The sequence below is a fragment of the Rhipicephalus microplus genome, chromosome 8 (genome assembly GCF_043290135.1).
Source record: "Rhipicephalus microplus isolate Deutch F79 chromosome 8, USDA_Rmic, whole genome shotgun sequence".
In the NCBI taxonomy this organism is placed as follows: Eukaryota; Metazoa; Arthropoda; class Arachnida; order Ixodida; family Ixodidae; genus Rhipicephalus; species Rhipicephalus microplus.
In genome coordinates this window covers 25230100-25258048 of record NC_134707.1, presented here as the reverse complement: position 1 = coordinate 25258048, position 27949 = coordinate 25230100, and the positions used below count along the sequence as shown (strand labels likewise).

At 42.7% G+C, this 27949-nt stretch overlaps 1 protein-coding gene across 1 annotated transcript; it reads left to right on the top strand.

The window, feature by feature from the left end:
- The first annotated feature begins 77 nt into the window (after window positions 1-77).
- alphaSnap (Alpha-soluble NSF attachment protein) lies at window positions 78-21315 on the top strand. Its single transcript, XM_037416443.2, has 10 exons — window positions 78-382; window positions 7359-7438; window positions 8370-8486; window positions 9467-9513; window positions 10136-10213; window positions 12635-12690; window positions 12862-12946; window positions 14656-14760; window positions 18153-18221; window positions 20781-21315. Exons 1-10 carry the CDS (start codon window positions 291-293, stop codon window positions 20928-20930), a joined length of 879 nt encoding a protein of 292 aa, XP_037272340.1. The 5' UTR covers window positions 78-290; the 3' UTR covers window positions 20931-21315.
- Window positions 21316-27949: the final 6634 nt, after the last annotated feature.

Genomic DNA, 27949 nt, shown 5'->3' with positions numbered 1-27949 from the left:
ACTTTTTTTTATTGCTGCAAAATCGACGGCTGTAATCCTTTGACGCACAGAACACGTGATTCCGACGACTTCCGGCGGAAGCGCGCACACAGCACACGTACGGGAGCGTTGAGTCAAGTCGATACACACACGGTAGGTCTGGCTATGCTGCAAAGACCCGTGTGGTAAAACAAAACAAAACCGAAGAGCCTCCGCAAACGCAAACTTCGCTTCTAGCCGGTGGTGCGTGTTTCAAGCCTCCTAGTGCTCGTCTAAAGCTTTCCACGACTGAAGTGCGCCCCCAGAATACGATGGCGGACAACGAGCAAAAAGCGATGCAGCTCGTGGCCGATGCCGAGAAGAAAATCAAGTCGGCCCATGGGTTTCTCGGATCGTTATTCGGGTGAGTTTGCAACAGGAGAGGTCTGCCACAACATTAGCGAGGGTTAGCTGTCAAGTCAGGTGCTATGTGTCGTGCAGGGTTTGTTGTGTTTACGGCCAGGCGTGCAACCGCATCGCTTGTACTTTAATAAGGCGGTGCGGAGTTTTCCCGTCTACGTCAGTGGCTGTTTAGCGCAGTGGTGTGATCGCCCGAAACCTCGCACACCTTATGGGCCCACTTCGGTGCCTGTAATTACACAATCTAGACTACATTACTTTCTTTTTAAGGGTGTCTGAGCCCCTTCAAATCGCAGCACCGTCTTGCAGCAGTTGCTTGCGGCGGCGTTGCGTCAAGTCTGCAGCAATCACTGGCAAGGCATCCGCATTCTTTCGGTTTGGGTCGTTCACTTCGCACAGCGTCTACGACTTCCCACCGCTTATATCAATGAATATCATAAGTGCGCACCGGTTTAATAAAGGCGGTGGAATCATTGACATGATTACATCTCAATTTCAACTCGAATACTTCGCCAGCCTGCTAAAGCCGTCGTCGACTCGCAGTTTCTAGGCGCAGTGTTCGTCTTGCGAGTTGGGTAGCCGTTGTTGTGGACCGTCTGTGACCCCCGAAATGCGCGCTTTGTGACGTTGCAACGGTGTCCGAACGTTTAGCGTTGAGTTATTCGTTCATCGTCCGGTTTCTGCACTACACGGTGAGGTATGGAGGATGATTGACCTCATCGTGCAGTGACTTACTTGTCTTGCCCGAGTAGCTTGGGAGAAGTCCAAAGCATCACGATTTTAAGTCGTCGCCTATCATCAGCTCCGCGTGTCATAATCCATTCAGCTTGTCCGTGTTATGCCCCCTTTTTTGGGGGGGAGGGGGGGGGGCAATAAAATACTGCGAATGCGCCTACGTAGTGTTATTCCGCATTCTCTGAAGTTCCGCCCCCCCCCTTTTTTTTTTTCATTTGAGTCGTCGCCAAGAGGTAGGCACAATCGAATAATTTATCGAGGTGCGTTCTTCGTGCTATCACACAAAGGAGTGTTTGCTGGCAGATAAATATCCTTCGCTTGTTTAACTGCCATCCGAGACGAAATGCAGTGCCTCCGAAGTAAAGGGTGTTCTATCGATCCAATCGCTGACCGTACGTTTTGTCAAAAACGAGGTTGGTTATTGTCCGTCGTTTCAAAACTGCCACCTCTAAATCTGTTGGTCGTCAGAGAAGGCAAAGCCAAACCTATCGAAATAAAGATAACTGTATGTTATCCTAAAGTTTAGTAGTGTGATGACTCATATACTTCGTGATTTGAACAGTGTGTCGCGTTTTGTCTATTGATAGCCGATTATCGAGCGTACTTATGGTCATGCTATGATCTTATCTGTCAATCAACAAGCCCAGTTGTGCCGATATTTCGCAGGAATAGTATAAAAAAGATGAGCAGTCTGAGCTGTTGTGTGGCAGTAGATCAGCTGTAGGTGCCTGCTGGCATAGCACTGCTGCATCTTTTGTACTTGTGTGTGTGTGTTTCCATGATTCAGGAGACCAAAAAATAACAAAAATAAATTGGCAGGAAACTGAGAGGTGCAGATGAACTTGTTCTGTAGGCGGCACGCCTTTCTGTTTTACAGAGCAAACGGGAATTACAAGTATTACCAGGAAGAGATAAGATAGCTATCAATGGCAAAACATAGTAAACCGCCCTTCACACATCCCGAGACCGTTTTGGGAGATGTATGCACAGTAAAATTTACGATGGGAGTGCTCACTTCTAAGTGTAATTAATAAACAAGCTTACTAAGCATCATTTTCATAGTACTTGTGAGCCTGAATTAGTTGCTGGTATGTGATAAAATTATCTTTTAATGTATACACAGATTACAATGTGTCTTACTTTGAAACAGCTTGTCAGTCATCTGCTTGGATAGTTTAATCAGCCTGTAATTTCCTGATTGCACTGTAGGAAGCGAAATAGTAAACAACTTTCTGACTGCAAATCCCGAATAGAATGTGTCTGAATTTTTAAGCAAGGACCAAAAAGTTCTGCACACGAAATTTTAATTTTATGAAGTTGTCACTTATATTTGATACATTCAGCAATGTTCACAAAAAGCAATCTTGAATGAATAAATCTCTTAAATTAGAGGGTAGCCAGCCGGTGTAAGAACTGGCTAACCTCCCTGTCCTTCCGCTTAAACTTTCCTCCTCTTAAATTAGAAAACACAAAAGTTGATATTTACTGAAATACATACAGTTATGTCTCGTCTGGAGTAGAAGTGACAGTATTGAAGCAAAGCACAGTGTCTGACCGAATGTGCAACATTATAGTTGTCATTAAGAGCCTATGTCTGTTTGACAGAATGCACATCTGATGAGATTTCGCTTTGCCCACAGTCAGAGTCTGAACTCTTTGCTATCAATAAGCGAGGCATTTTTATTACATGACTGCAAATTGTCATGCATGAATAAGCATCTCCAAACTTTCGCTTTGAAATTTCTGCTAAGTGACTGCTTCTCTTCTGGAGTGGAATCATTTTAAACATTCCTGACCACACAATATCTTTCTGTCATCACGGCACAGTACATGCAAGGTACCCACTATACATCATGACCACGAAGAACAAGTGCGTTCCTGACCACTCATTCTCTTTCTCCCACCACGGCATGGTACATTCAAGGTACCCACTATACATAATGACCATGAACAAGCACGTTGCAGACCGCACATTCTCTTTTTGCATCACAGCACATGCAAGGTACCAACTATGACGATGAAGATTAAGTGCATTCCTGACCACACAATCTCTCTGCCATCACGGCACAGTACATGAAAGGTACCCACTATATATCATGTTGATGAAGAACAGTCACGTTCCAGACCGCACATTCTCTTTCTGCATTTATGGCACAGCACATGTAAGGTGCCCACTATACATTATGACAATGAAGAAACAAGCGCGTACCTGACCACACATTCTCTTTTTACCATCAATGCACCGCACATGCAAGGTACCTACTATACCTCATAACGAAGATTAAGCGCATTCCTGATCACACATTCTGTTTCTCCCACCACGGCACGGTACATTCAAGGTACCCACTATACATCATGACCATGAACAAGCACTTTCCAGACCACACATTCTCTTTTGTCCTCACTGCACTGCACATGCAAGGTACCCACTATACATCATGACAAAGAAGCACATACCAGACCACACATTCTTTTTTGCCATCATGGCACAGCACATGCAAGGTACCCACTATACATCATGATCATGAACAAGCACATTCCAGACCACACATTCTCTTTTGTTGTCACTGCACTGCACATGCAAGTTACCCATTATACATCATGACAAAGAAGCACATACCAGACCACACATTCTTTTTGCCATCATGGCACAGCACATGCAAGGTACCCACTATACATCATGATCATGAACAAGCACATTCCAGACCACATATTCTCTTTTTGCCATCACAGCACAGCCCATGCAAGGTACTCACTATACTTATGAAGATAAAGAACAAGTTCCAGACCACACATTTTCTTTCTGCCATCGCAGCACAGTACATGCAAGCAACCTACTATGCATCATGACAATGGACAAGAGTGTTCCAGACCACATATTCTCTTTCTGCCATCATGGCACAGCACATGCAAGGTATTCACTATTCATATTGAGGATGAACTAGCATGTTCCAGGCCACACAATCTCTTTCTGCCATCACAGCACATGCAAGGTACCCACTATACATCATGACAATGAACAAGCACGTTCCAGACCAAACATTCTCTTTCTGCCATGACGATAAGGATGAAAATGATTAGATCATGGACTAACCACTTTTGCAGTAAAAAAACATCTCGATATGCTCTACTGTGCATTTCCTATGACTGGAAATAACCAACAACCATCAAGGAAATGTGCCCAGATGTTATCTTTGCCAACTTCAGGCTACATCCGATACTTCGAAGCAGTAATTATGAAGGCGAAATGAAGTTCACAACTCAACACAACATACCATTTGTGACCAATAAACATTGTATATAACTGTGCATCCCTTGGCACTCATTTACCTGCGTGGGTAGTGATTGTCATGGGTGATTTACGCTAACACAGAACGATCCCACTGCTTCGCTCAGTCATCCTGTTTGTAGTGCGTACTTAAAACACTTATTGCATGAAACCTGTTCGAATTTGCTATGCACCCACTACTGGCCTTAAGGGAATAGGCAGGTGGCGTGTGTGCCATTTGTGGTGGGGTTCCGGCTTTCAACCACGGAGCCATTATAATACTCACATATCCTGATGCCTGTTGGCAATAGACGCTTGATCACGCATTAATACAGCAATATTTCATGTTGCATTGTGAAGTATGTATATAGGACGCATGTGTTTGTGAAGCATGAAATCTACTTTCACTGCATTTTCAAGCAGAGGAAGTTCTTTCCACTGTTTTCACAAGCAGAGGCGTGGTTGTGTGGTAGAACATCCTCTTGCCACGCAAACGACCTGAGTTCGATACCCACTCGGACTCCGACAGCCCTGGTTCGGTCCCCACTCTGCTCCAGGGTTTTTTTTTTTTTTTTTATCATTTATTAATTATATTTGCATCGTACTCAATTTTGCGGGCACTCATAAAATGATGATTTTTAGCTGACAACCAATGACGCCGACACCAGAATTTCTGCAAAACGAGCTCTTTAACGCTCTAGTGTTAAAAATCCAACAGTGATGTTGACTTTATGGGTACAAATGCAAAGAAAAGACCTGTTTTAGGGCATTTTATTTGTGCATAGCGCATGATCATACGATGGCTAACGTGGGAAATCTAGCGCCTGTGTGCATAGTGGGAAAGCGAGATAACATGGCCTATCTGTGCATGCGAAACGTTCCTACATTGACAGCTGCAGGCACGGTGCACTGAAAGGTGCTGCAAGCATCTGACAAAGCAAAGAAAAAGCTACATGACCGGATAAAACTTAGCATAATCATCATTCTTATTATAAGGGATGTATGTTCGGATATATTTATGTGCATTTGCATACATATTTGTGTGTGTGTGTGGGGGGGGGGGGGGGGGGCAAGTGTCTATGCATTTTCTATGATGTTTAATTCCTTCCTATTCTGTTACTGCTATGGTTGTGCTGTGGATGTTTGCACAACCACTTGCCAATCTAATAAGTTATGTGCTGCTAAATGAACAGCAGCACATTTTGTGGCGGGTTCGGAGACCTCTTGTTTCTTGAAAGTGATGACGGACTAAGGGCTTCTTCCATGTGGTCATTACTTCACTTCCACAGTTTGGGCACGTGCTTGAACATTATGAAGCAGTCACTTAATGAAAGCTACCTAATTAGCTAGCATCACTGCATCACCTGCTTTGCAAGTAGTGGTTTATCCTTCAAGTTAATTCAGTGTGTGTGTGAAGATTGATATATCTAGCACAGATGACTTAAATCAAGTTTATTTTCATGAAGCTAGACAGGTGATTTTAGCCACATGCATCGGGATGAGTGTTTATTCATCGTAGTGTATCTTTCATCCCATTTAACTACTAAAGGAATGTAAAAAAAGTGTGGGGAGGGAGCGGGGGGAATGACAGGTGTCGGGCTAGCTGCAGACACAATGGCTCTGCTACGTCATGCTTGTAGGCGCTGCATTTGGATTGTCAAGCTTATTACTCTTGTCAGCATTTGACGTGGCTCCAAATAGAACAATAACTTTGGCACTATTGGCAGATTATCCCTCTACATGACCGATGAAGCCAATTTTACCGTGAAAAGCCTGATGTGATTGAAAGAGGACACGAAGAACTGATAGTGACACTTCCTTAGAAGATCTTTAGAAGTGACACTGCCTTATAAGTTCATCAGTCTAGTACAATAAAAACATGTTAATTCGACACTCAATTTGCATCTGGTCCTGGCCAGCATATACATGGTTTAGTGGCATCGAAATGTCGTTAGTTGAGCCATATTTGCCAAATCCGGTTAATTCGAATGATCTTGAAGAGCACCAGGTACGACGTAAATCAGACTTGAAGCAGCAAAAACAGCATTCACGGACAGCCGAAATTGCCCAGGGCTTGCAGAAAGATAGGGTCGCCACCCACAATCATGTTAGTATGCAGAGCCCGTTTTGGTTTAAGACAAGACATGGGGTCTTGAGTTGCGTTCACATTGTGAATGTAGTCGCAGGTGACAAAAATTGCAGCTTTTGCTCGGCTGTCATGCAAAAACACCCCAAGGAGATGAAGGTACATTGATGGCACAGGCATTTGCTAATTGTTTTTTGATGCTTTCAGTAATTCAGCAGTCTGTTAATTTGGACATTTTTTTTTTTTTGCTCTTGTGAAATCCTAATTAACAAGCTTTTACTGTAATATAGTTATAATGCAGTTCGGCAAACTTGCATGCATGCACACAAACCCATCCCTATCGATCTTTCTAACAAGACTCGCAAGGGCTCCGTACCAACCATGAATTCATCGTATGAATAGCGGCAAATGTACAGTATGTCAAATTGGCACCATCAAAGTCAGGGCCATCGACATCATGTGGCCTCATTACCGGACATGGCGGTGACATCTCAGTGAAGGCAGAATGCTTTAAAACACTGTGAATTTAAGCGTGCTCGTAGGGACCACATGTGGCCAGAGTTAATCTGGAGCCTCTAACTACAACATTCTTTATAACTCTATTGTGGCTTTGGCTCGTTTAAAAAAAAAAAGAAAAAGTATCTGAATTCGATTTTTCGGCTCTTACTGTATGCAACCACTCTGTCATCAACACAACTGTCCAAAACTTGTATGGCATTTTTTAATTGGGTCTGGTCAGTGTGCAGATAAAATCTGCACATCCTCGTCATTACCAGTTTACCTAAAGTGAAATACTTGTATATTTTGGCCCTCAACATGCGAGCCTTCCTTTTACGAACATGCAAGCCTTCTTTTCCCCGGTTCCTCTTATTTCAATTTTCTCGTGCGCAGGAGCTCATCTAAACTAGAAGAAGCGTGCGAAATGTACGCACGCGCAGCCAACATGTTCAAGATGGCCAAAAAGTGGAGTGGTACGTACGTCCAGTATATCATCTTTCTTATTTATTTATTCGTCTATTTATTTGTTTGTATTGTGCTCTGCTTTTGGTGAATTCCACCACTCATGGCGAGTCTTTCATAATAACTGTGTTCAATTTTCGTGTGGCCTGCTATGCTAGAGAACGAGATTATTATAAGCGGATTCTGCAGAATTTTTTTCATTCTTGTAGAATAAAAGATAATGCTGGCTTGAGCAAGCAGCTGTGGTGCGACAGTTTTAGTTCTTACCATTGCAGCTGTCACGCCAAATTTTAGACACAGCGACTCTCGTTTGGTACTATATTCAGCTTCAGGCATATCAAGATTAATTTCACACTGAGGTTCATAGCATTCCATGTTGCTATCATCAGCTATCACCTGTGCTTAACATAAACAATAAAGTGAAGCATTGTATCTGTTATAGGTTTAGTAAAACTATTTTCGTAAGTAGCAGTGGTATTTAAATGCATCTTGCTACTCAGGCCCACACTGAATAAGGAAAAACTTTTGAAGTGACTTGGTAACTTCAGCATAATTGTGTTTTCATGTTTTTACAGATTGTGTCAAGAATATTTCAGTTAAATGCAAAGGTGGAGATTTCAGAAATGTGTTTAGATTTGATATGATTTTTATGAGTGGCAATGTTCAAATTCCCAGGGCAGTGGCTGTGGTTTCGCACCACTGAGCATGTTTACGTCAATTCAATTCCCAGCCACTCGGCTACATTACTGCAGAGATGAAATGAAAAAAAAAAGGAAAAGAATGTTCACATGCCTAAAGTATATGTGCACCTTTAAACTGCAGCTGGCCGAAATTCGTCCAGAGTCCCCCGTTATGACATTTCTTGTATAAGCATATTGTGGTTTTGGCGCATGAAGCACTAAGACATCATTATACTTGATTGGCACGTCTGAATGAACGCAGCGGCCGGGAGCGCTTTCTGCGAAGCCGCAAACCTTCACCTGAAGAATGGCAGTCGACACGACGCTGCGACCTGCTTTGTTGATGCGGGCACATGCTACAAGAAGTCGGACCCACAAGGTACGAAGCTTTCTTTTTATTGTTGTCGTGTTACCCCAAAAATTTAAGTTTTGTCTTACAAAAAAAAAAAAAAGAACTGAAGAACGTTTCGCCAGGTTCCCTCCCAACTGTTTGGCTTTTGAAACAACCAAGCGAATACATGGAAGAAGCATGCTTATTTACTTAAGCACACTTTACAGGGTTCAGATGAGGCATCGTGTAATGGGGTTAGTACGTGAAGTGAGCATCTATTATTCATTAAATGCATGGTACATACAAACACCCTAGCATGCACCACAGAATAATGACTCAACTGTCTTGTTAACTAATTCACACGGCAGTGGAAATAAAACACCCGTAATGATAAAACATATATTAGTAAACCTATCCCACGAAGTATCCTAACCCTATTCATGTAGTCCGCCACGGTGGATCAGCTGCTTAGGTGCTCGGCTGGTAACCTGGCGGTCGCGAGTTCAATGTCGGCCGCGGCGGTCACATTTTGGTAGAGGCCCGTGCACTGTGTGATGTCAGTGCACATTAAAGAACACCAGATGATCAAAATTTCTGGAGCCTTCTACTACGGTGTCGCTCATGATCATGTTGTGGTTTTGGCACGTAAAAACTCCAGTTATTATTATTATTATTATTATAACCCTACTCATCTAATCAGAACTGTGGCATTATACAATATGAATATTAAAAGGGAAAAAAAGCTTGACACGGCGGTGCTAATACAGTGGCACTATAAAAGGACGGTGCGAATAACACAGAAGGTATGCATATTGTATGTACACATAGCACCTTCTCCATGCTTTGTTCTTTAGTTGCAATTGACATTGAAGCTGCTCCTATGGTATGTGCAGATGAATGTTATGAGGGGCCCCACTGAATCTAGGGTGCTGTTAAGCATAAACTGTAAGAAGTCATTGGAGGTGTCATTCTCATGTTGATGGTTATGGTGACGGTCCACTATATTTCTTCCCCTTATTCTTGTACAGAGGCTGTCAACTGCCACCTGAAGGCTATTGAAATCTACACAGACATGGTAAGATTTTTGGCATTACAAGTGATTTTGCAGGGCGAAAAAATGCAGCCTAAAATTTGTCATGCTCTGTGGTATTAAGCCTTTTTCCGCTTTCTGTCTCTTCCGGTCTGACAGTAAAGGGCTCGGTGGTCAAGTAAAGAAAGTTTTCTTGGATTTTAGGCCGGTTTAGTGCGGTTTCAAAAGCTTTGTTGCATCCTGTATGTAAAATTATTGGCGCTCGTGAACAGTTAGAAAGATCACTCTCAAGTCAGCTAGCACATCAGATTGTGGTTTTTGTTACATTTTGGGTGGTGAGTTATCAATTTAAACTTTCGTACTGTTAGGCTAGTGTTGTTGAGGTGGTGGTGGCTTCGATTAGTGCCATTTTATGCCTGTAACTGTGGCCTAAAGTTGAGAAAATCCGGTGGCAAATTGGCGTACAAATGCTGAGGCATTGTGGGGGACATCGGATGCTTGGTTGCCATGAAAAGATAAAAAGATATTGATTGTTGCCTTCAGTATTTGTCGTTGCCTTTAAATTGGTCATTGTATTCAGTAATTTGCTAGATCAGTGTTTGTTATGTTAGTTAAACTGCTCTCATGACTGCTCTCATGCCAAAGAATGACTCTCTTCTGCTCACAGGGCCGCTTCACCATAGCAGCAAAGCATCACATGACAATAGCAGAGATATACGAGTCCGAAATCGTTGACATCGAAAAGGTATGTGACGTTTTGTTCGTTCTGTGGCATAGGTGAGCACATATACACACTCAGGACAGTGTAATGTTGGTGCTTAGGTTTACCAAGCGTGGCTGAAAAAATTTTTATCGTGTCACTGAAACGGCGCTGATCTTGACACATTTGGGCAAGTCGGACGAACTGACACATGGTAGTAACAGAAGATGTGGGCCGGAGTTGGCACACCACTCAGGGATGGCCCAGGCGTGTCTGGTGTGTTACTCTAGTGGCTAAGGCATCTACAGTAATCACGGAACAAAGCACAAAAGTTCTAGGGCTGTGTAATGTACACCCAAACATTGATATCATGAACCAAGATGTAACGAAATATCGGTTTGAACGAAGTAAATGTAGAATAATTTTGCTATATATACAATGTTAGTAATACACATTTATAACAAAGTTCTGGATATAACGAGCTTATTTTCATGCAAGGTGTGACTGTTATAATGAGGTTTTAGTGTACTTTCGTTTGCAGCCTCTGCAATTGAGGCCACATTCGCGTAATTTTGACTCGCACATTTACGTCGTAGCCTAGGTTACTCGTGGCAGCGAGATTTGGTATACTATGATGTGGTTATCCCGAGCAATTGCTTATAGTAATCGTTAAAAAAAGAAAACTATGTCGCATTTCAATTTATGACTTCCGTACAGCTTCAGCGTAGCACTTACTCGATCCTGAGTCTTGGTTAACGAACTTGCTGGAAGCCAAGCCACGGTTGCTATTTTTAGAAAAAAATATCAAGGTGCCGTATTTTCTCGATTGTAGTGCGACCCCCATTGTAATTGTAATGTGATGAGTGACATTTCACTGTGTCAAAAGAAAAAAGAGCGTCAATATAAGATGAGTGAAGTGAAGGGCAGAAAAAGTACCCATATTTGAAACGCATACAGCCAACACCTGCCAGTTTTTAAATATAAAATGAGTTTTGCTCGCTCGCCGCACTCGCCAACCCTGAATTTCGCTAGCTTGCATCGCCATCGTCGCCCTTGGTTGAGCCCTCTTTCGCTTTCTTCTGGCCAGATGAGGTCTTCTTCCGTGCACTCACAGTGATTCAGTATAAAGTACTTCCTAAATGCGTGAATCACCATATTGTGCAGGAATCCGTACGATGTGGCGTCCAAAGTCGCGGAGGCACACAATAGCAGCGCGCAAAACCCAGGCACACGGCCCAGCAAGTCGCAAACACGTCGCAACAAGAGCGGGATTGCATGGGATTGGATGTTTCCAGCACGTATATGTTGCCGGTGCAAGATTGAAAGATTGCGAGAATCGTCTTAGCTATTCGAAAGAGCCTGTGTTGCAACACTGCCGAGGTAAATTTCGAGGCGTTTTGATTACAACACAGGCCACCGAAATAGGTCAGGAAATTATGGAAAACATTCTTGTTACATTTTAGTAAATAAGGTACTCATGGCGAAACGCAACACCTTCACCTCTCAGCAGCCATCTTCAGGCCAGCCCAAGTTATTCGAATTGAAAATCTTGGAGCAGTTGCTTAGCTCAATCTGTTAGCCATTCACCTAGAGTGAAGTGAGCAACATGAAAATGTTTTCAGGCCAGTGCCCATGCTTTGGGAAGTGATGTAGTGCTAGGTCACGTGTGCTGTAATCAATCACTGGGTGAATGCTAGCCACTGGAGTGTTTCGACGCGTGTTACATGTTGCATGATTGATTTGTCAATAAACCAAATCTCTTGTGTGAGCCCATGTTCATCTGCCTGGTCCGTTCCTTTAGCCACTTAGTTGACCTAGTAGCTTGATGAATTTTTTGGCCGCTAGTTGCATTTTTTTTTCTCGACTTATTCACAATTTTTCTGCAAATATACTTTTTAAGGCTCATAATTTAAACAAATTTCACTGTTATTGGGGAGTGTGTGGCCAAGCATTAGAATGAATGATACAAGAATGAATGATACATTGGGAAAGTCTGCAAGTAATGTAATTTATGCGCTAAGACAGGCATGATGAACAGAGGGAAGACTACTCTGGAGGCTATTTCAAAAAGTATTACTGCATATTTTTGGTTTATAAAGTAGTCATGCTTTTACGATATATTCGTGTTTGAGCAACATGAATTTGTTTAAATCGAGAAACATTTTCAAAAATGACTAGATATATTAAACTACTGCTTCTTTCAAGCGTCTTCACAAAACTTGTGATGCTTGAGTTGGGTTATTCTTTACTTCCTAGCTCTGTAGGGTTTGGATTTTTGGGTTTATTTCCAACACAAAAAGTTGGGGGTTCCCCAGGCAAAAAAGCTGAAAACAGCTTGAAGGGACCTGGGGGACGTCAATCGACCGGGGGGTCAGAATCTTGCAACTCTGACCACTCGTTGTTGAAGCTGTGTCCCAAACTGTTTGTCCTATTTGCTGACGTGCTGCATTGTCAATCCTGTTGTAGGCCATGTCCCACTTCGAGCAGGCAGCAGACTATTTCAAGGGCGAGGAGTCTACAAGGTACGTTTGCGCACCAAACTTTTTAAGAGTACATGGCTCGATCTAAATTGAGCAAAAGTTGGCCGATCATTATCGTAGTGTGCTGGTAACGATAATTGATTGCTAACGGCCGTAATGACGACAACTCGGGGGATTGTGCTGGTCGTAATGACGACACTCTGGTCTGTGCAGCTCTGCGAACAAGTGTATGCTGAACGTGGCTCGGTATGCTGCTCAGCTGGAGCAGTACGAGAAGGCTGTTGACATTTATGAACAGGTGGGAACAGGAATCGATGTTCCTTTTTTTTTCACAATTGTTCAATGCTTTGCTGTATAAAAAAAGGGCTTGCTATTTGTGCTGTGTCTTTTGAAGTGGAAACTTGTACAAGTGGTTACTGAATCTTGAGTTTGAACTGCGCAAATGACGTTTTTTTTTTTTTTTCTCTTTTTCTAATGCTTTGCCATTAGCGCTGTTCAACATCATGAAACTGTCTTTTAACACCCTTTGTTCGTGGTCGGGACATTTCGCTTTTCTGCATGGTCTAATGTTTTTTCTTCTTTCATACTGACCCACTGCTTGTGCTATATGTAAGGCCGGTTCGCCTCCTTGGTCAAGTGGTTACGGTGATCAGTTGCTGACTCGAAGGTCGCGGGTTTGATTCCTGTTGTGGCAGTCGCATTTCAATGAAGGCGAAAATGCTAGATGCCCATGTACTGTACGAGGTCGGTCCACATTAAAGAACACCGAATAATTAACACTTCCGGTGTCCTCCACTACGGCATCTCTATAAGGCTGTTGAGGGAGTGGGATACATATGTAACTATGGCATTAGTTTCAAAGTTAGGGTGAGTGTTTACTATCGATAAGAAATAAATGTATAATGAGCTTCTTCCCCCTTAAAAAAAAAAAAACACCTGCAGGGAGTACAAATACTATGCAGGCATGAACATAAGCACAGCATTATGAACAACACAGCCCTAACCTATACAATAATATTCCCTTCAGTGGCAATGGTTATATTTGTTTATGAAGTATTTTTATGCGAGCTGTGTCAGCTTGTATCCAAAAAAAAAACAAAATACATTGTCCATTAGATAACTTGAACCTTCTGCATAGTCAATATGACATAACCTCATTCTGCTGGGTGTGACCGTAACCGATAACTTCAGCACTACGATGTTCGATGAGCAGTTCGATGTGCCGCGTTCCAGACCCAGTCTCAAAAACATTACTTTTTCTTCAAAATATTGCAAAGAAAAACTGATTGCGTTCATTCACATCAGGAGCTTATGATTTCATTCTTTAAACATCAAAAGGAAATATGACAGACCGCAAAATGATGAAGTATTTCAATATAGAAAGTGCACTTGATTGCTGAAACTCCCACAAAACAACACATTATGCTTCATTTTCTGTTTTGGAATGTAATATTGAGTGCCTTGGAAGCGTGTTATGTGAGTTTTATGAATTCATCGACAGTGCATTATAATTCACGCCTGAATGGGATATATCGCCTCACCTGGCCTTGCTCGAGTGTTTGGGAAACACGGCTTGTCGTATTTGAAATAAATGAGTATTGAACAATAGCTTAGGTTGTAACTAGGATGTTTAATACTGCTGTCATGGCCCTGTTAACACTGCCTTTGTTGTAAGGAATTCTATGTTTTATGATAGTATACAATGTCATAATAGCATGATTATGCTTGTTTCTGCTGTAAAGGATAAGTGCTGTTGGGTGTGTGACATGTTCACTTATTGGCGTTGTCATTGTAGGTGTGTGCACTGGGCTGTTGTCACAGAGAGATTCTAGGGCTTTTTTTATGCCTTTTGCCGCCATTAGTCGTCTGCCCTTGGTCGGAAGGTACGACCCAGAAATTTCTCATCATAGCTGGCTGGTAATAGCAGTAGTGGGCATAAAAAAGTAATAGCATCATGCAGCACAGGATTCTGGAGGCCTTTACGAATTAGGAACCGCCCTTGTGCAGGTGGCAGCATCGTCGCTAGACAACCAGCTGCTCAAGTACAGCGCCAAGGAATACTTGTTCCGCGCTGCACTCTGCCACTTGTGTGTCGACGTTCTCAACGCACAGGTGAGCACGTAAATTCCACCAACGACCGAAAGCTGCTTTTAATCGGAGAAGGGTACTGGGAAAGCACATTGGGTCAAACCAACTTCCGGTCTGCTGTCTGCTGAAGGGCAAGGGAAGGTTTTTGCTGTGTGTGTCTGGTTCACCTGTTTGTGTGCTTTCTGCGGCCGTGTTATCACTGCGAAATTTGTAGTCTCGTCTGCTCACACAACTCGCCGATTCTCCTTTACTTACTTGCCTTTCTTAGAACCCATTCTGTTACTCTGAAAGGGACCCCGAAACGGTTTTGACGATTTTGTTTAAACGCGTTGAGCCGGTAAAGTGGGCCCTAAGGATCGTTTAAAGACCTATTCTAAGTGTCAACTGTGAATTTATTGTAAGAATTTAAACATGTGAACCTCCGTCTATGTCGCCGAACCTACCGAGGGCAACGAGCATCATCTGCTTGTGTTACAATGTGCTCCGTGTTGACGTGAGCTGAGCAACTGTGTCCATCTTGAGGTATCTCTTCTTGGAAACAATGAGTTTGCCAATTGTGTTGTCTACCACATATCTAGCAGTCAGTGACTTCTAAAGCTGCGACTTGGCGTAATGCTTGTACGCTGTCTGGCGAACAGAATCGTTTCAGCTTGTCGCTGCATTCAGCGTCGCGCTCTCGCTGTCCGGTCAACGCTACGATCCATGTGTCTGCGGCTTTAACTTTACCACTGACCACGATGCCAGAGTTCACGCATATCAGGCATCGTTCTCGAATTCTTTTCGTTTGTTCCCATGCCCTTGCAGATTGTCACTGTACAGGAGAATCAAATAATATCGGCTGGTTGTGCGGCGGCACCTGTTGGAACAGATATCAACCACTTTGCAATCTTCGTCTTTGTTGCCAGGCGGCGTACATGCTGCCACGCACAGTGGACCATAGCTTCCACAATTGTGTGCAATCTTGCACGTCATGACTAGGCAAAGCTCAAATCATCAAGTGCCCTTATGAGAGGACTGCGATTGCCAGGGATGCTAGCATGTCTCATGAGTTGAGGAGGCAAGGCATCAGTGAGAAGGAGGGCACAGGTACAATTGTCCGTAGTGTCCTTGGTACACAGCATGTCGCTAAACTTGTGGTGGAAATGATTTGATGATGCCCTAGCCTAAACCCTGACAAAACCTAAAGAAACCCCTTCAGGGTTTCTTTTAAATGAGGCTAGCAGTTCAAGCACTTGGTAAACACCAATAGAGATTGTGATGACTGTAAAGATTTCATTGTTCTGGAACTGTTGTCACTGTCTCTGTTTTGTCTAGAAAATCATTGTCACTTTTGTGAGAATGGTTTCAATGTCACTTTTTGACGCTGTTAAGGGGTCCTTGCATTTCTCGTGTATATCAATGACATATCTACTAATATAGACTGTAAAAGAAAGTTATTCGCGGATGACTCTATCATTTATAGAGAAATTAGAAATGACCAAGATCACTATTCGCTCAGCAAATCACGCTCTGCTATTTCTGAATGGTGTTCAAACTGGCAGATGACAATCAATGTAAAAAAAATCAGCTTGCATGACGATAACGAAGAAGAGAGAGCCATCAAAATTTTGCTACACTATAAATGGCACTGCTCTGAGCAGAGTACACAAACATGAATATACCTAGGCCTAACAATTACGTCCGACTTAAGGTGGGACGAGCACATTAGAAACATTAGTTTATCTGTCACGCAAAAATTACTTTTTCTTTGCAGATCACTTCAAATGGCAACCTTGCCAACAAAGCTCCTAGCCTACAAAACATTCGTCAGGCCTATCCTCGAATACGGAAGTGCAGTGCGGTTTCCTAACACCCGCACAAGCATAAAGAAAATTGAAGCAGTACAGAGCAAAGCCATAAGATTAATCCACAATAAATATAAACGTGAACACTCACCCACTAGTCTGCTAACTCTTTCTGAACTTCCTACACTAGAAGTACGAGCAAAACAGGCACGTCTAAAATTTCTTTATCAACTCCTGCACAATTATTTTAAAATAGTTATTTCAAATTACGTGTCTTATTCACAAACACGAGCCACAAGGCACAAACATACACACACTAGTACAATACAAATGCAACACTGATGTGTTTAAATATTCTTTTTTTCCGGATGCTATTCGCGAATGGAACATGTTGGCCCCTCACATCACCACTGAGTCACTGTCTCAGTTTGAGTTAAAAATTGAAAACAATTCTTAGCTTCTTTAAATACCCAGTGACAATGGTAATGAAACCAGTATGTACTACTTGTATGTTCTGTAAACAGCCATGTAAGCGGCCTTATTGTCAAACTTGCCATTTTTGTATGCGCTTGTATTTTGTTTATTATGTTGTGTAAATATTGCTAATGCACAAAGTGCCAGGTTGATGTTGCTTTTATGTTCTGTATTACAGTTTTTTTTTACTATGATGAGCAATCATAGCATCTGTACAGAGTGCCCACCTGCTATGGTCTCAGTAGAGACTGGCAGTATTGCAAATAAATAATAAATAAATCTTTTTCAAGTAGCCATGGAATGGATTTAGAAAAGGAGCTTATTGCTTCACGAATGCCTCACAAAAAATTTTTAGAATCCATCCCGTACGAGTGGAGTGGCAAAAATTTACCACACGCTGCAATTGTATTTTCTCTTCTTTTTCCCGACGAAAGCGCCAAGAGCTAAGCAGGGAGATTTCACACGGGAAATGAAAATATGTCACGGATGCCCCGTGACCTTGAGCACTTTTTCTCTCTCTCTCTTTTTTTTTTCTAATGAGCAGCTTTTTAGTGCGATCGCTTGCGGGCGCGTGGGCAAGTTCCGGCCTTTCACGGCGGCCAGTTACGACCGAGCTCAAATGAGGCAATGGCGGATACTAGGCCTGGGACGCAGTAATTTTGAGCCTGTAGCGCCATTAGTCGAGAGAAGAGGCAGTGATTTTCAGTCGACTTTGAGGAACTATTGTAGTAAATTTCAGGCCGTATGCTGCTCTATATTTCGCATGTGTGTTCTTTGGAGCCTTGACTACCGGCCGGCAGCGTTTTCTTACCATGCTCAAAAAATGTTTCAGGGCCACAAAAAAATGTTTCGGACTCTTGTGACACTGTTTCAGGATGTGGCATTGCCACTGGGTCAGTCAATTTTGGCAACCCTATCAACTGGTCGCTGCCACTTTTGTGGCTGTGTCACTTTAGTCTTGCTTGGGCGCTCTCGCGTTGTCACTGTCAGTATTGCGTTGCCTTCGTGACCTCCACGTCATCATTATGTTGTCAATTTGTTGAGAACATTATTGTATCGCTGTCACGTGCTCTTCATCTCTTACCGTTGGATAGGAGCATCCGTGCATTGCACTCTGTGTGATCACCTCAATGTCTCTTTTCTGAACCATATTTACAGCATGCACTGGCCAAATATGAAGAGATGTGCCCCTCGTTCATTGACTCCCGGGAATACAAACTAGTCAAGGTGAGAATGCACATCATTTCTCAGTGTTTTACAGAAATAGAATTATTGTTTTATGTCTTCCTATTTTTAATTATGGGAACACTGATGTTGATTCTGCCACAATGATGTAGTGGTCAGGGTACCCGACTGCGGACCAGGAGGTGGCGGTTTCGATTCTGGCCGCAGCAGTCGGGCTTTGATGGAGGGACAGTGCTAGAGGCCCATGTACAATGCAACATCTATGCACATTAACACCGCAGTTCTTTCAGAGCCTTTTGTTTTTTACTCTTTGGGTAGCTGCTGCAAGCGCACTTGCAGGGTACCCACTGCGCCTTTAATCATTGTGGAGTAGGCAGGCATTCCCTATGCCATGCGTCGTCATTCTTCGGAGAAGCGTGGTACCCGCTGCGCACCTGCAGGAAACTTGGCACATTTTTTTTGGGTGCGTGCTGTGTCTGACAACGATGTAGAGTTATGCCATAAGCTTTTGTCATCCCCATAATCCCCCACAGTGGGTATGCACCGTAGTAAATAGCTGAACAACATCAAGCTTTTGTAAAGGGTTAGAGCATTTGACGACCCACTTATGCAAATCAGATTATGTGACACCTGGTTGATCCTTTGCTGTTCTAAAACGCTTTTTTACTCATATTAACTGATTCCTTTCCTGACATCAAGCCTGCGTAAGGCCAGTTTGCAAAGGAGTTCCAAGCAGCGGCACGGCTCAGCAGTACAATGTACTGGGCTGGCACAATGTGGACCCGGGTTGGAATCTCATTGTGTTCTTGTTTTTTATTTACTGAGTTTTTTTTTTTTTAATTTCGTGCGGTAGTGGTTACAAACACTGGGGGCTGTGGCGGTGAGCAACTATGTCTTGAACGTGACCCATGTTGTGATCTCATAACAGCTTTCACTGTTAAAACAGCTCAAAGCCACCGATGTTCACATCTGCGTGCCACCTATATGCATTGCCACAAAGAATTCACATCTGCTCATATACAGCTCACATTGCCATTGCTTTATAAAACAAGCTGACATCCTGTTCCTGCCCGTGTGATTGGCTCAGAGTTTAGCAACTGCAGTCATGCGACTGAAAAATCGAGCAGCGAGCACTCCGCCAAAGCAGCTGCATTACGACCAAAGCGGCCATTTGCGGCCAATAGCTTGGCAACTTTCGTTGGCGCGCCACCGTTGCGATATTGGGCGACATCTTATCGTGACATTGGAGGGATGGCTGAGGAAGCGGGGCTTCCGCACATTCGTGTTGCTCTGCAAGTAGTACGGCAGCTTGCCGCTGATTTTCAGTTTTGCTTGTCACATTGTTAACACATTTAGAAAAACATGTACATGACAAATACTAATGGGAGAGACATTTTGATTGTTCAGGGTACATTTTACTATCTTATTACTAGAGTGTGTGTGTGTGTGTAAGTGTATATATATATATATATATATATATATAGAACTAAATGACCCGTCTGTTGGCGATAAAGCCTGCCTTCTGAAGGTGTGGTCATGGCCACCTCAATTTCTTCTAACGCACCTAATAAACTATTTAAAAAGAATATTGTGCCAAAGCATGTCCCCATAAGTAACCTTACAAGCTCCTTCGATTACCTATAATTGGTAACCCAGGTGTGATTAAGGGCATATTAAAAAAAGTCCAAAATTGTTCAGATAAATCCAAAGCTCAACACCACAGTCACTCACATAGGCCACATCAGGAAATTTTAGTAGTGATAACTATACCGTGCCATTTACGTGATGGTATTAAGATGCTGTGTTAAATGCACCATGATTTCATGCATTTCAGCTGTGCATGTTACTCGATGTGTATGGTAAAATGCAATGATTGCGGTGACTGATACAAGTGTTGTAGGTTGAAATGCACCCCCACGTCACCTTACAACTTCTGCGAGCTTGTGATTTGTAATTTACTTGTGGTTATGGGTACATCAAAGAATATGAAATAGTTGTTATAAATTCAAAGCTCCTCACCATAATCGCCAACACAGCCACATCGGGGCACTCTTATTTTAGCTATGACAGTAACACCATAATCATTTACCCTATGGTAGTTCGGTTCTGCATTAAATGTACCATTTTCTGAGGACATTTTAGCTGCATGAGTTGTGCAGTGCATACAGTAAAGTGATAACATTATTAATGCGGAACATAATAATATTATCAGAGTGACTGATACAGGTCTTTTATATCAAGGTAGCGGTCACCTTGGTGAATAAGTGGCTAGGATACTCGACTACTGCCCCAAAAGTTGCGGGTTCGATCCCAGCCGCGACGGTCACATGTCGATGTAGCCGAAATGATAGAGAGCTGTGTACCATGCGAAACCAGTGCACGGTAAAGAACACCAGGTGGTCAAAACTTCCGGAGCCCTCCACTACGGCGTCTCATAATTCGCGTTTTTGGAATGTAAAACCCCACATATTATATCAAAATAGTGATGTGCCAACCACAACAACAGTATTTGCATACTTACCGTGTAGAAAATCAACAGTGCTGAAAATAAAAAACCCTGTTGTTTTTATATGTTCAGTCCTGTAATCAAATACTTTGTAGGCCCTGATCACCAAGTTGGAAGACCAGGATGTCGAGGGCTTCACGGACACTGTGAAGGAGTACGACTCCATCTCTCGGCTCGACCAGTGGTACACAGTCATCCTCCTCCGTATCAAGAAGACTTTGCAGGAGACGCCCGACCTACGTTAAAAAAGATTTCGTGACGGGGTTGGGTCAAACATAAGGACAAAAAAGAGAGAGAAATAAGCAGATGTGATGTCCCGAGACAAGTCTTTCTGTCTGTTCCATCTGTCCCTGCTGTCTCAGCAATTTTTTTTTTTTTACTTCGTTAAGTCATTTGAGTTCGAAAGCTGAACAAGCAAGGAATAGTGGCCTGAACTGTTCCTTCTCGTGCTTTTCATGAGTGCAATGACGGAGGGTTTTTTTTTTTTTTTTCGTCGCAAGCTAAAAGTGATGAAAGCATAAGAGGCTGAGAACTGCATTCACAAGCGTAAGCGAAAAAAATGGAAAGGTGGTACTTTTTGATGCCATTGGCACTTTGCAAAAGATAAAACAAGATGTTTGAAACAATGAATGTTTTGTCTTGTTTTGCAGCTCAGGTGTGAGCTGTTGTTATAAAACCTTCGTCGATCCACTTTTCAGATAGTGCATAAATATTGTATAACAGAGTGCACAGGCGCAGCAGAACTTGGCGGTGAACAAGTTCTGCAGAGTCCAGTCGTGCCAGATCATTCATCAACTTGTGTTGTGGCATCTGTGAAGCCTCTTGTGGCAGCCTAGCTGTACCGTCATCTTTGTGTTGCTGTGACTTGTGGGTTGCCACTTGTTAAAAACTGTGGTGTTCCAGATACCCAATAAAACTTGCTCGTTTCGTTCACTTGATGCGACTCTCTCGGGTCATTGACTCATGGTTAGTGTGATGCTACTGACTCGGGTCAATTGATTATTGGTCAATGTGACGCTACTGACTCGGGTCGATTGACTATTGGTCAATGTGACGCTACTGACTCGGGTCAGTTGGACTCATGGTCAATGTGACGCTACTGACTTTGGTCACTTGATTCCTGGTCAATGTGACGTTACTGACTCGGGTCAGTTGACTCACAGTCAATGTTATGCTACTGACTAGGGTCAATTTACTCATAGTCAATGTGACGCTACTGACTGGGGTCAGTTGACTCACGTTCATGACACTAATGAATCTGGTCAGCTGCATCACCTTGATTGTGACATCTATCACAGCACACGCAGAGATGTCTGTTGGTTCGGTTGTACCATTCACCTCACAAAATCACTGAGTTTGTGTGCTTGGCAAGCTGGATGCTGCCACTTGTCCTAAATTACGATGTTTGAGAGATCTGGCTCCTATTCCTTTTTTGGAAACTGTGGATATCCTCTACGGCCAGGAGTTATGGCAACTATGTGTTGGCAGTGTTCTGCACGCTGATATAGCTTATTCTCGCCCACATTATGACAGATTTCGACACTTGGGCAGTAAACTCGAACCATACACATTTCGCTATGTTGAAATTTTTGACATTACACTTGCAGATCTGTGAAGGTGTTTTCAATACGTTATTTTATTCGACTGAATTGCTGTGATAGGTGAATCATTACCACATCACTACAATATTGGGGTTGTTTGATAAGCATGTTCATTAAAAAGCTGCAAATGGTACCGGGCTCAATTTTGTTTGGAAGCTTTATTAATGCTGTTAAAAAGGTTTATTTGACAAATAGATCGTTGCATACCTGGGTATTAGTAATATTTTAGTCAGTTTATTATTTACCTGTTTGCATTGTTAAGCTTTTTTTCTATTTTCCTGCAACCTTCACTGAATTCCTGATGCCAATGCTAATCAGAGGTGTTACATTATTTAAAGTGGTGAGGACAAAGCAAGTGACAATAAATGCGCCTTGTTGAATAACTGTGTTACGTTTATGTTGTGTGTCACTTATGACCGGGTGGGTAAAAGGTTTCTCGTCGCATATCTCATGGCAGTAATGTGAACTTCTGCTGTACGTGTATGGCAATGGTAGTTATTGTATTTGTGACACTACAATGCGATTTGGCACGCTCTATTTTTCTTTTTCAGAAGTACAGGTAAAAATTCGCGTACTAAACTTGGAAAAGTCAGACTTGGCACTAGTGGGGCAATGGTTTCCATTGACATGCCCAGGCTAGACCACATTTCGAGTGGCTACAGAGTGTACTTAATTTCACGAAGAGCATTGTGAAACATGGAGTTTAAGGAATTGGCGGTTTCCGTCATATTTCGGTTTGTTCGCCATAAACTATGTACAAAGTTGTTCCGATCTTGTACTTTCTTCTGCACCTAAAGCGCGGGATCGTATTTAAAGAAAGAACTTACCTTTGTGTTCACTCTTACGGTTGCCTTTTTTTCTAGCAATGACTGAGCTGCCTCCGTAGAACATAGAAATGAGCCTCTTGCTGGGGAATTTTCTCCATGAGGAATGACGACATTCCTACTCAAAGAAGCATGGGCAGTCAGTGTCGCTTACAATTAAGCTTGTTGCCCTTGCTTCGCTTCAAATACCACGCCATTTGTAATAAATGTAGTAGATGTCTATTGCATATCAGTGTCTAGCCAGTTTCCATTTCTCGCATTACACAACCGAGTAAGCTTTTCAATCTCAACTGAACTCCGCAGCTTGTATTGGTGCTATGAAGTCCTCTGCGAAGACCAAAATTTGAGAAGTGTTGAATTGTATTTTGTGTTGTCTGCCTGCTGTGAAGATGGGTTTGTGCATAGCCAGGGTGGCCAGCTGACGAGTGGCAGATAGCCTTTTCACGAAGAACCTGAATATGTGAAGCATTCAGGCAAAAAGTACGTGAAGATGATAGTTGGGGAGGCTTAGGTACTCTGATCAAAACGTATTTTCAGTCTGAGCTTTACTTTTGCACCTAATTGACCTGTCGTCCTCACTGGCAAAACAAGTCGGAACTACATTTCGGTTCACCATTTTGTGTTCAATGCACCGACGATAGTGGAATGTTTAGGGCAGCTTTACGCAGTCAGCTTCAGAAATGTCACATTCGGGGAAATTCATGGCAGCGAGATTGTGCAAGGTACATGTATCTTGGAAAAAAAGTAAAAAAGCGGAGATAAGATTTATATGCACCAGTGCATATATGTGCATAAGTGCAAGGTGTACTTCTGCCATTAAGATGCCAATATCGGTCACTAGTAAAGCTGGCTATCGCAGTGTGACGTCATCTTACGGTGTTTGGCGCGCAGAGCACAAATAACTGATGCTAGACTTAACATCGAATCAGTGCTATTGCATGTTTGTGTGTCGTTCCTTACAAAATGAAATATTCTCTCTTGGGGGAAATACAGTTGGTCAAGAAAGTTTACAGAACACTGGCTCTGCAACAAATGGTTTCGCTCCATTGAGGAGGTGTGGTTCTATTCGGTTGCGTAAAATGCAAAATAACATTAGTATTCGAGACTGTGTGTCGCTCCTTCGGGGAATGCTTGAGGTTTGGCGAGAGTCACGTCCTGTAAACTTATATAGCCGACTGTACGTCCTCATTGTCTTTCTTGTACATAGTCGACAGCAGAGGGAGTCGCATGAAAACCATTATGCAGTGTGCTCTTTCTTTTATGCTGGTTAATGTCGTGAAAAAGCCTTTCAAGTGTGGCTTTAGGGTTAGTCCAAGTTGCACGCAGCTTGACACATAATCAACTTCATGAAAAATTGTGGGCAAGCAAGAGAGATGTTGGATGAATTGTTATACCACATACCAATTCACGAATTCTGCAATAGCAGTCAATTTCCTTTGTGTTTTGCTTGTCCACTACATATCTCAGCTTATTGGACATCTGAGGCATAAATGACTGCCTTCGATGGTAGCTTGTGGCAGTGTGTCAGAAAAATTCACGTTTCACTATGTGTGTGCTGAAAGAATGTAGATCCATCACTGCATTTTTATTATTACATTCTTGTTGGCAATTTCATTATGGCCGGTAGCCAAGTGGCACAAAGCCTATTGTTGTAATGATAGTCTAATAGTGAAAGTTGAACTCGTCGTTACAAGGTCGCATCGCCTGTGCTGATAATCTCATTGTGTCTGGTATTGTGCAAATAATAATTTGTACGTGATAGGCTTAGTAATTTGACAATTGTCTTCATTTCCTTACAAAAACATTTTTATAGTTCCATACGAGACCCAAAAGTATTGGGCTTTGTAGAAAGCTTGCTTAGTTACCTAATTTTACATTCAACATGTTAAGGCTTGTTTTACGAATGAGCAGTGTATTTGAAATGATGCTGTGATGCGGCTATCAAATGTTGCAGCAATTACGAGTGTTGTCTTGTCTTGCATCCAACAAGTTATGGCTTAGCTTGGCAACTGAATTTCGTGTCACAGTTGCATTGGTCGTCCCATTGTTCATGTTCCTAAGTGCTAAAGACTTGGACACATTTTGCAACTTTTATGTCATTGATATCTTTAGTTTCCGTCAAGACCAACAGAGGCTGGTCTAGTTCTGAAATTTTCGTAATGCTTGCGGATCACGTATTGTGTGCAGGTGTTCGTTAACTTTGATGACGTGAGCTCATCTTAGGATGCTATTCGTGGAGTCTTCCTTGGTTCTTTGCTCTTCAGCATAATGATCTCTTTTCCAAACATCCTTGCCGTCGCAATATTTCAGAATTGCTGACTACATGTTGACAATGGGCCTGTCGACGCTATAATGATAGTTTAGTAGTAGCAGGCAGTATATAAGTAGTAACAATAAACCACATTGGTTTATACCATGTGAATATGTATGGGTGGTATAATAATTAGACAGCATTTGCAGGTAACGTAACAAATACAGTAACGGAGCTTTTAAAAGTGCTTACAAAGTGAAGGCTGTGTGGAAGCTAAGTGAAATGTTGAGGAGAAGCTTGAGTGCCGTTCCAGTGTTCTGATAAGATGACTGACATCTTCGTCTTGTGCAAACCGAGTTTGACCGCAGCGAAAACTAGTCTTCAGTAAGACTTGCTCTTCTCAAAACAGTGACACAAGACATGTTGCTTCCTTTCCTGGTTTCCTTATTTGACTACAGTCCCTACTGTAAGTGTAGGAGACATATTGAGACAACTCATTGAAGACTAGGAATGAATGGGCTAAAGGTCACTTTAATGTTTGTCGAGACTTACTTTCCGCTCTAGGCACTAGCTCCTGGTTGTACTTTGTTCATGTCAAACTGTGTACTTCGCACACGTGAAACATTTCGTGCAATATATCGTCACTTGTCTTCATGTCTAGTGCGGAAAAGTGTTCAGCATGTCCGCAAACGAGAGCGTTGAAACTTTCCCATTAGCAAACAACTATACCACATGCTTATATGAGCTGTTCTCGAGAGCGTCATGTAGGGCTTTGCAGGTTGCAGTTAAGCCTTATCGTTTCTGGTTTCATGGTGTAAATAATGAAAAAAAAAAGGCTATATATGCACAAGCTATCATTGCCGTATTCACATGTCATAGCGTTTCCTTCCCGAAGTGTAACAACTTTTCCTGTCACGCTTTTTTCATCTGTAGTGCAGATACATTTTCAGTGCTGATAGCGTATAGACCTGTGAAATGTATGTAAGCCTTATTTAGGACACGCATTTCATTAACACCCACGCCATGGTCATAACCGAGATAAGAGTTTCATGCAGTTACTGCTGGAGGCCATTGTAACCACGGCAAGAGAAGCCTCGTTCGAATTTGTTCTTTCTTTGTGTGTGTTTGCAACACAAATTAAGGTTGCAGGAATGTTCAGGGTTTTGCAGTTGATGCATGGAATTAAGGCCTGCTGAACACAGGTTGAGCTTGAGCAGCTTAGAATACAAAGCTTAATGGTTCGCTCATTGTTAACATGATGTTCTGATCCAGTGGTGGCTGCATGGAATTCCGAGGCCGTTGCTATCTATTACAGATAATTGCAAGCGGGTGTGGACTCTGCAAAAGTCAATGGGACTCTGCTCCACATTCCATTGCAAGCTTGGTTGTACCTTCATGCAAAAATGATGTTGGCGATTCTTACTTTCAGACACTTCTTTCAGATCTGCCTGTTGTGGTCAATGACACTGCCCGACAGAGCATATATGTTGGCTGTGTGGAGTCTTGGCTTTGGGCATATATTGATATCTATTAAAGAATGTTATCTCAGTCTGCGTTATTTACTTGTCTCGATGCTTATCTTCAATCCAGCCAAACACATAGGTTGTGCACATTAAATGGCTAGGCCACGTTATTGTAAAACAACCATGCACTGGGACTCAGTTGTCTCTGAAGACTCTTGCCAGAAAAATGGCTTTAGATCCATGAAGTAGGGGTTAAGTTACTGCTCAAAGTAAACCCTATAAGTCTACCTTTGTCACCACAACATTGCTGGAAGCTATGTAGGGCGAGATGTCAAGGTGGCAGTATGCTATGAGAAGTTACGATGCCACATGTAAAGGGCGTAGCATGTCTATTGTTGTTTTGCTCTAAAAAAGTGCTATGCACGTCGGCATTTACTTCTTTTATCTTGGAACAAGTTGGCTGCTACTCGTGGTTCAACTGCCCTGCTGCCGTGGTCTAGTGACTGCTGACCCGCAGGTCATGGGACCGAATCCCGGCCGTGGCAGCTGCATTTTCGATGCAGGCTAAAATGCTGTAGCTGCGTGTGCTCAGATTTGGGTGCACGTTATAGAACCCCAAGTGATCGAAATTTCTGTAGTCCTCCACCACGGCGTCTCTCATAATCATATGGTGGTTTGGGGACATTAACTCCACATATCAATCATCACCATCTAGTGGTTCAACTGCACGATAGTACACCGCTGGTGGTCATGGTGCTTACATGACGCGGCACAATGAGATTGCCCGCTAGTGCACTGTTCCGTGAAATCGGCCAACCTACCTCCTGTGTAGCTTGTTGATGAGGGAACTAGTGATTTTTGGCTGTCCGACTTGAAATTGCAAATTACCTGCTCAGGTGCAACGTAACAATATAGACCCCTTGTAGAAACGACGACAACACTGGGCGGCGGCGTCCATGGTAAAGGAAGAAACGACCACAAAAAGCGTGCGTCCGCTGGGCTCCGTTCTTGTCCATTCCGCCTTCGTTATGGAAGTGGAGTTCCACGCGATTGTTTTCCCCACGTCTGTATGGAAAGTGATCTTTTTTGCCTTCCGCCTCTAAATGAAGACAGGCTAGTTGAGTT

Excerpts from the sequence above, each read along its gene's own strand:
- alphaSnap (XM_037416443.2), top strand. The coding sequence starts at position 291 with ATGGCGGACAACGAGCAAAAAGCGATGCAGCTCGTGGCCGATGCCGAG. Across the intron at positions 9,514-10,135 it reads TTGAAATCTACACAGACATG|GGCCGCTTCACCATAGCAGC; the intron begins GTAAGATTTTTG and ends TTCTGCTCACAG. Across the intron at positions 12,947-14,655 it reads CTGTTGACATTTATGAACAG|GTGGCAGCATCGTCGCTAGA; the intron begins GTGGGAACAGGA and ends GCCCTTGTGCAG.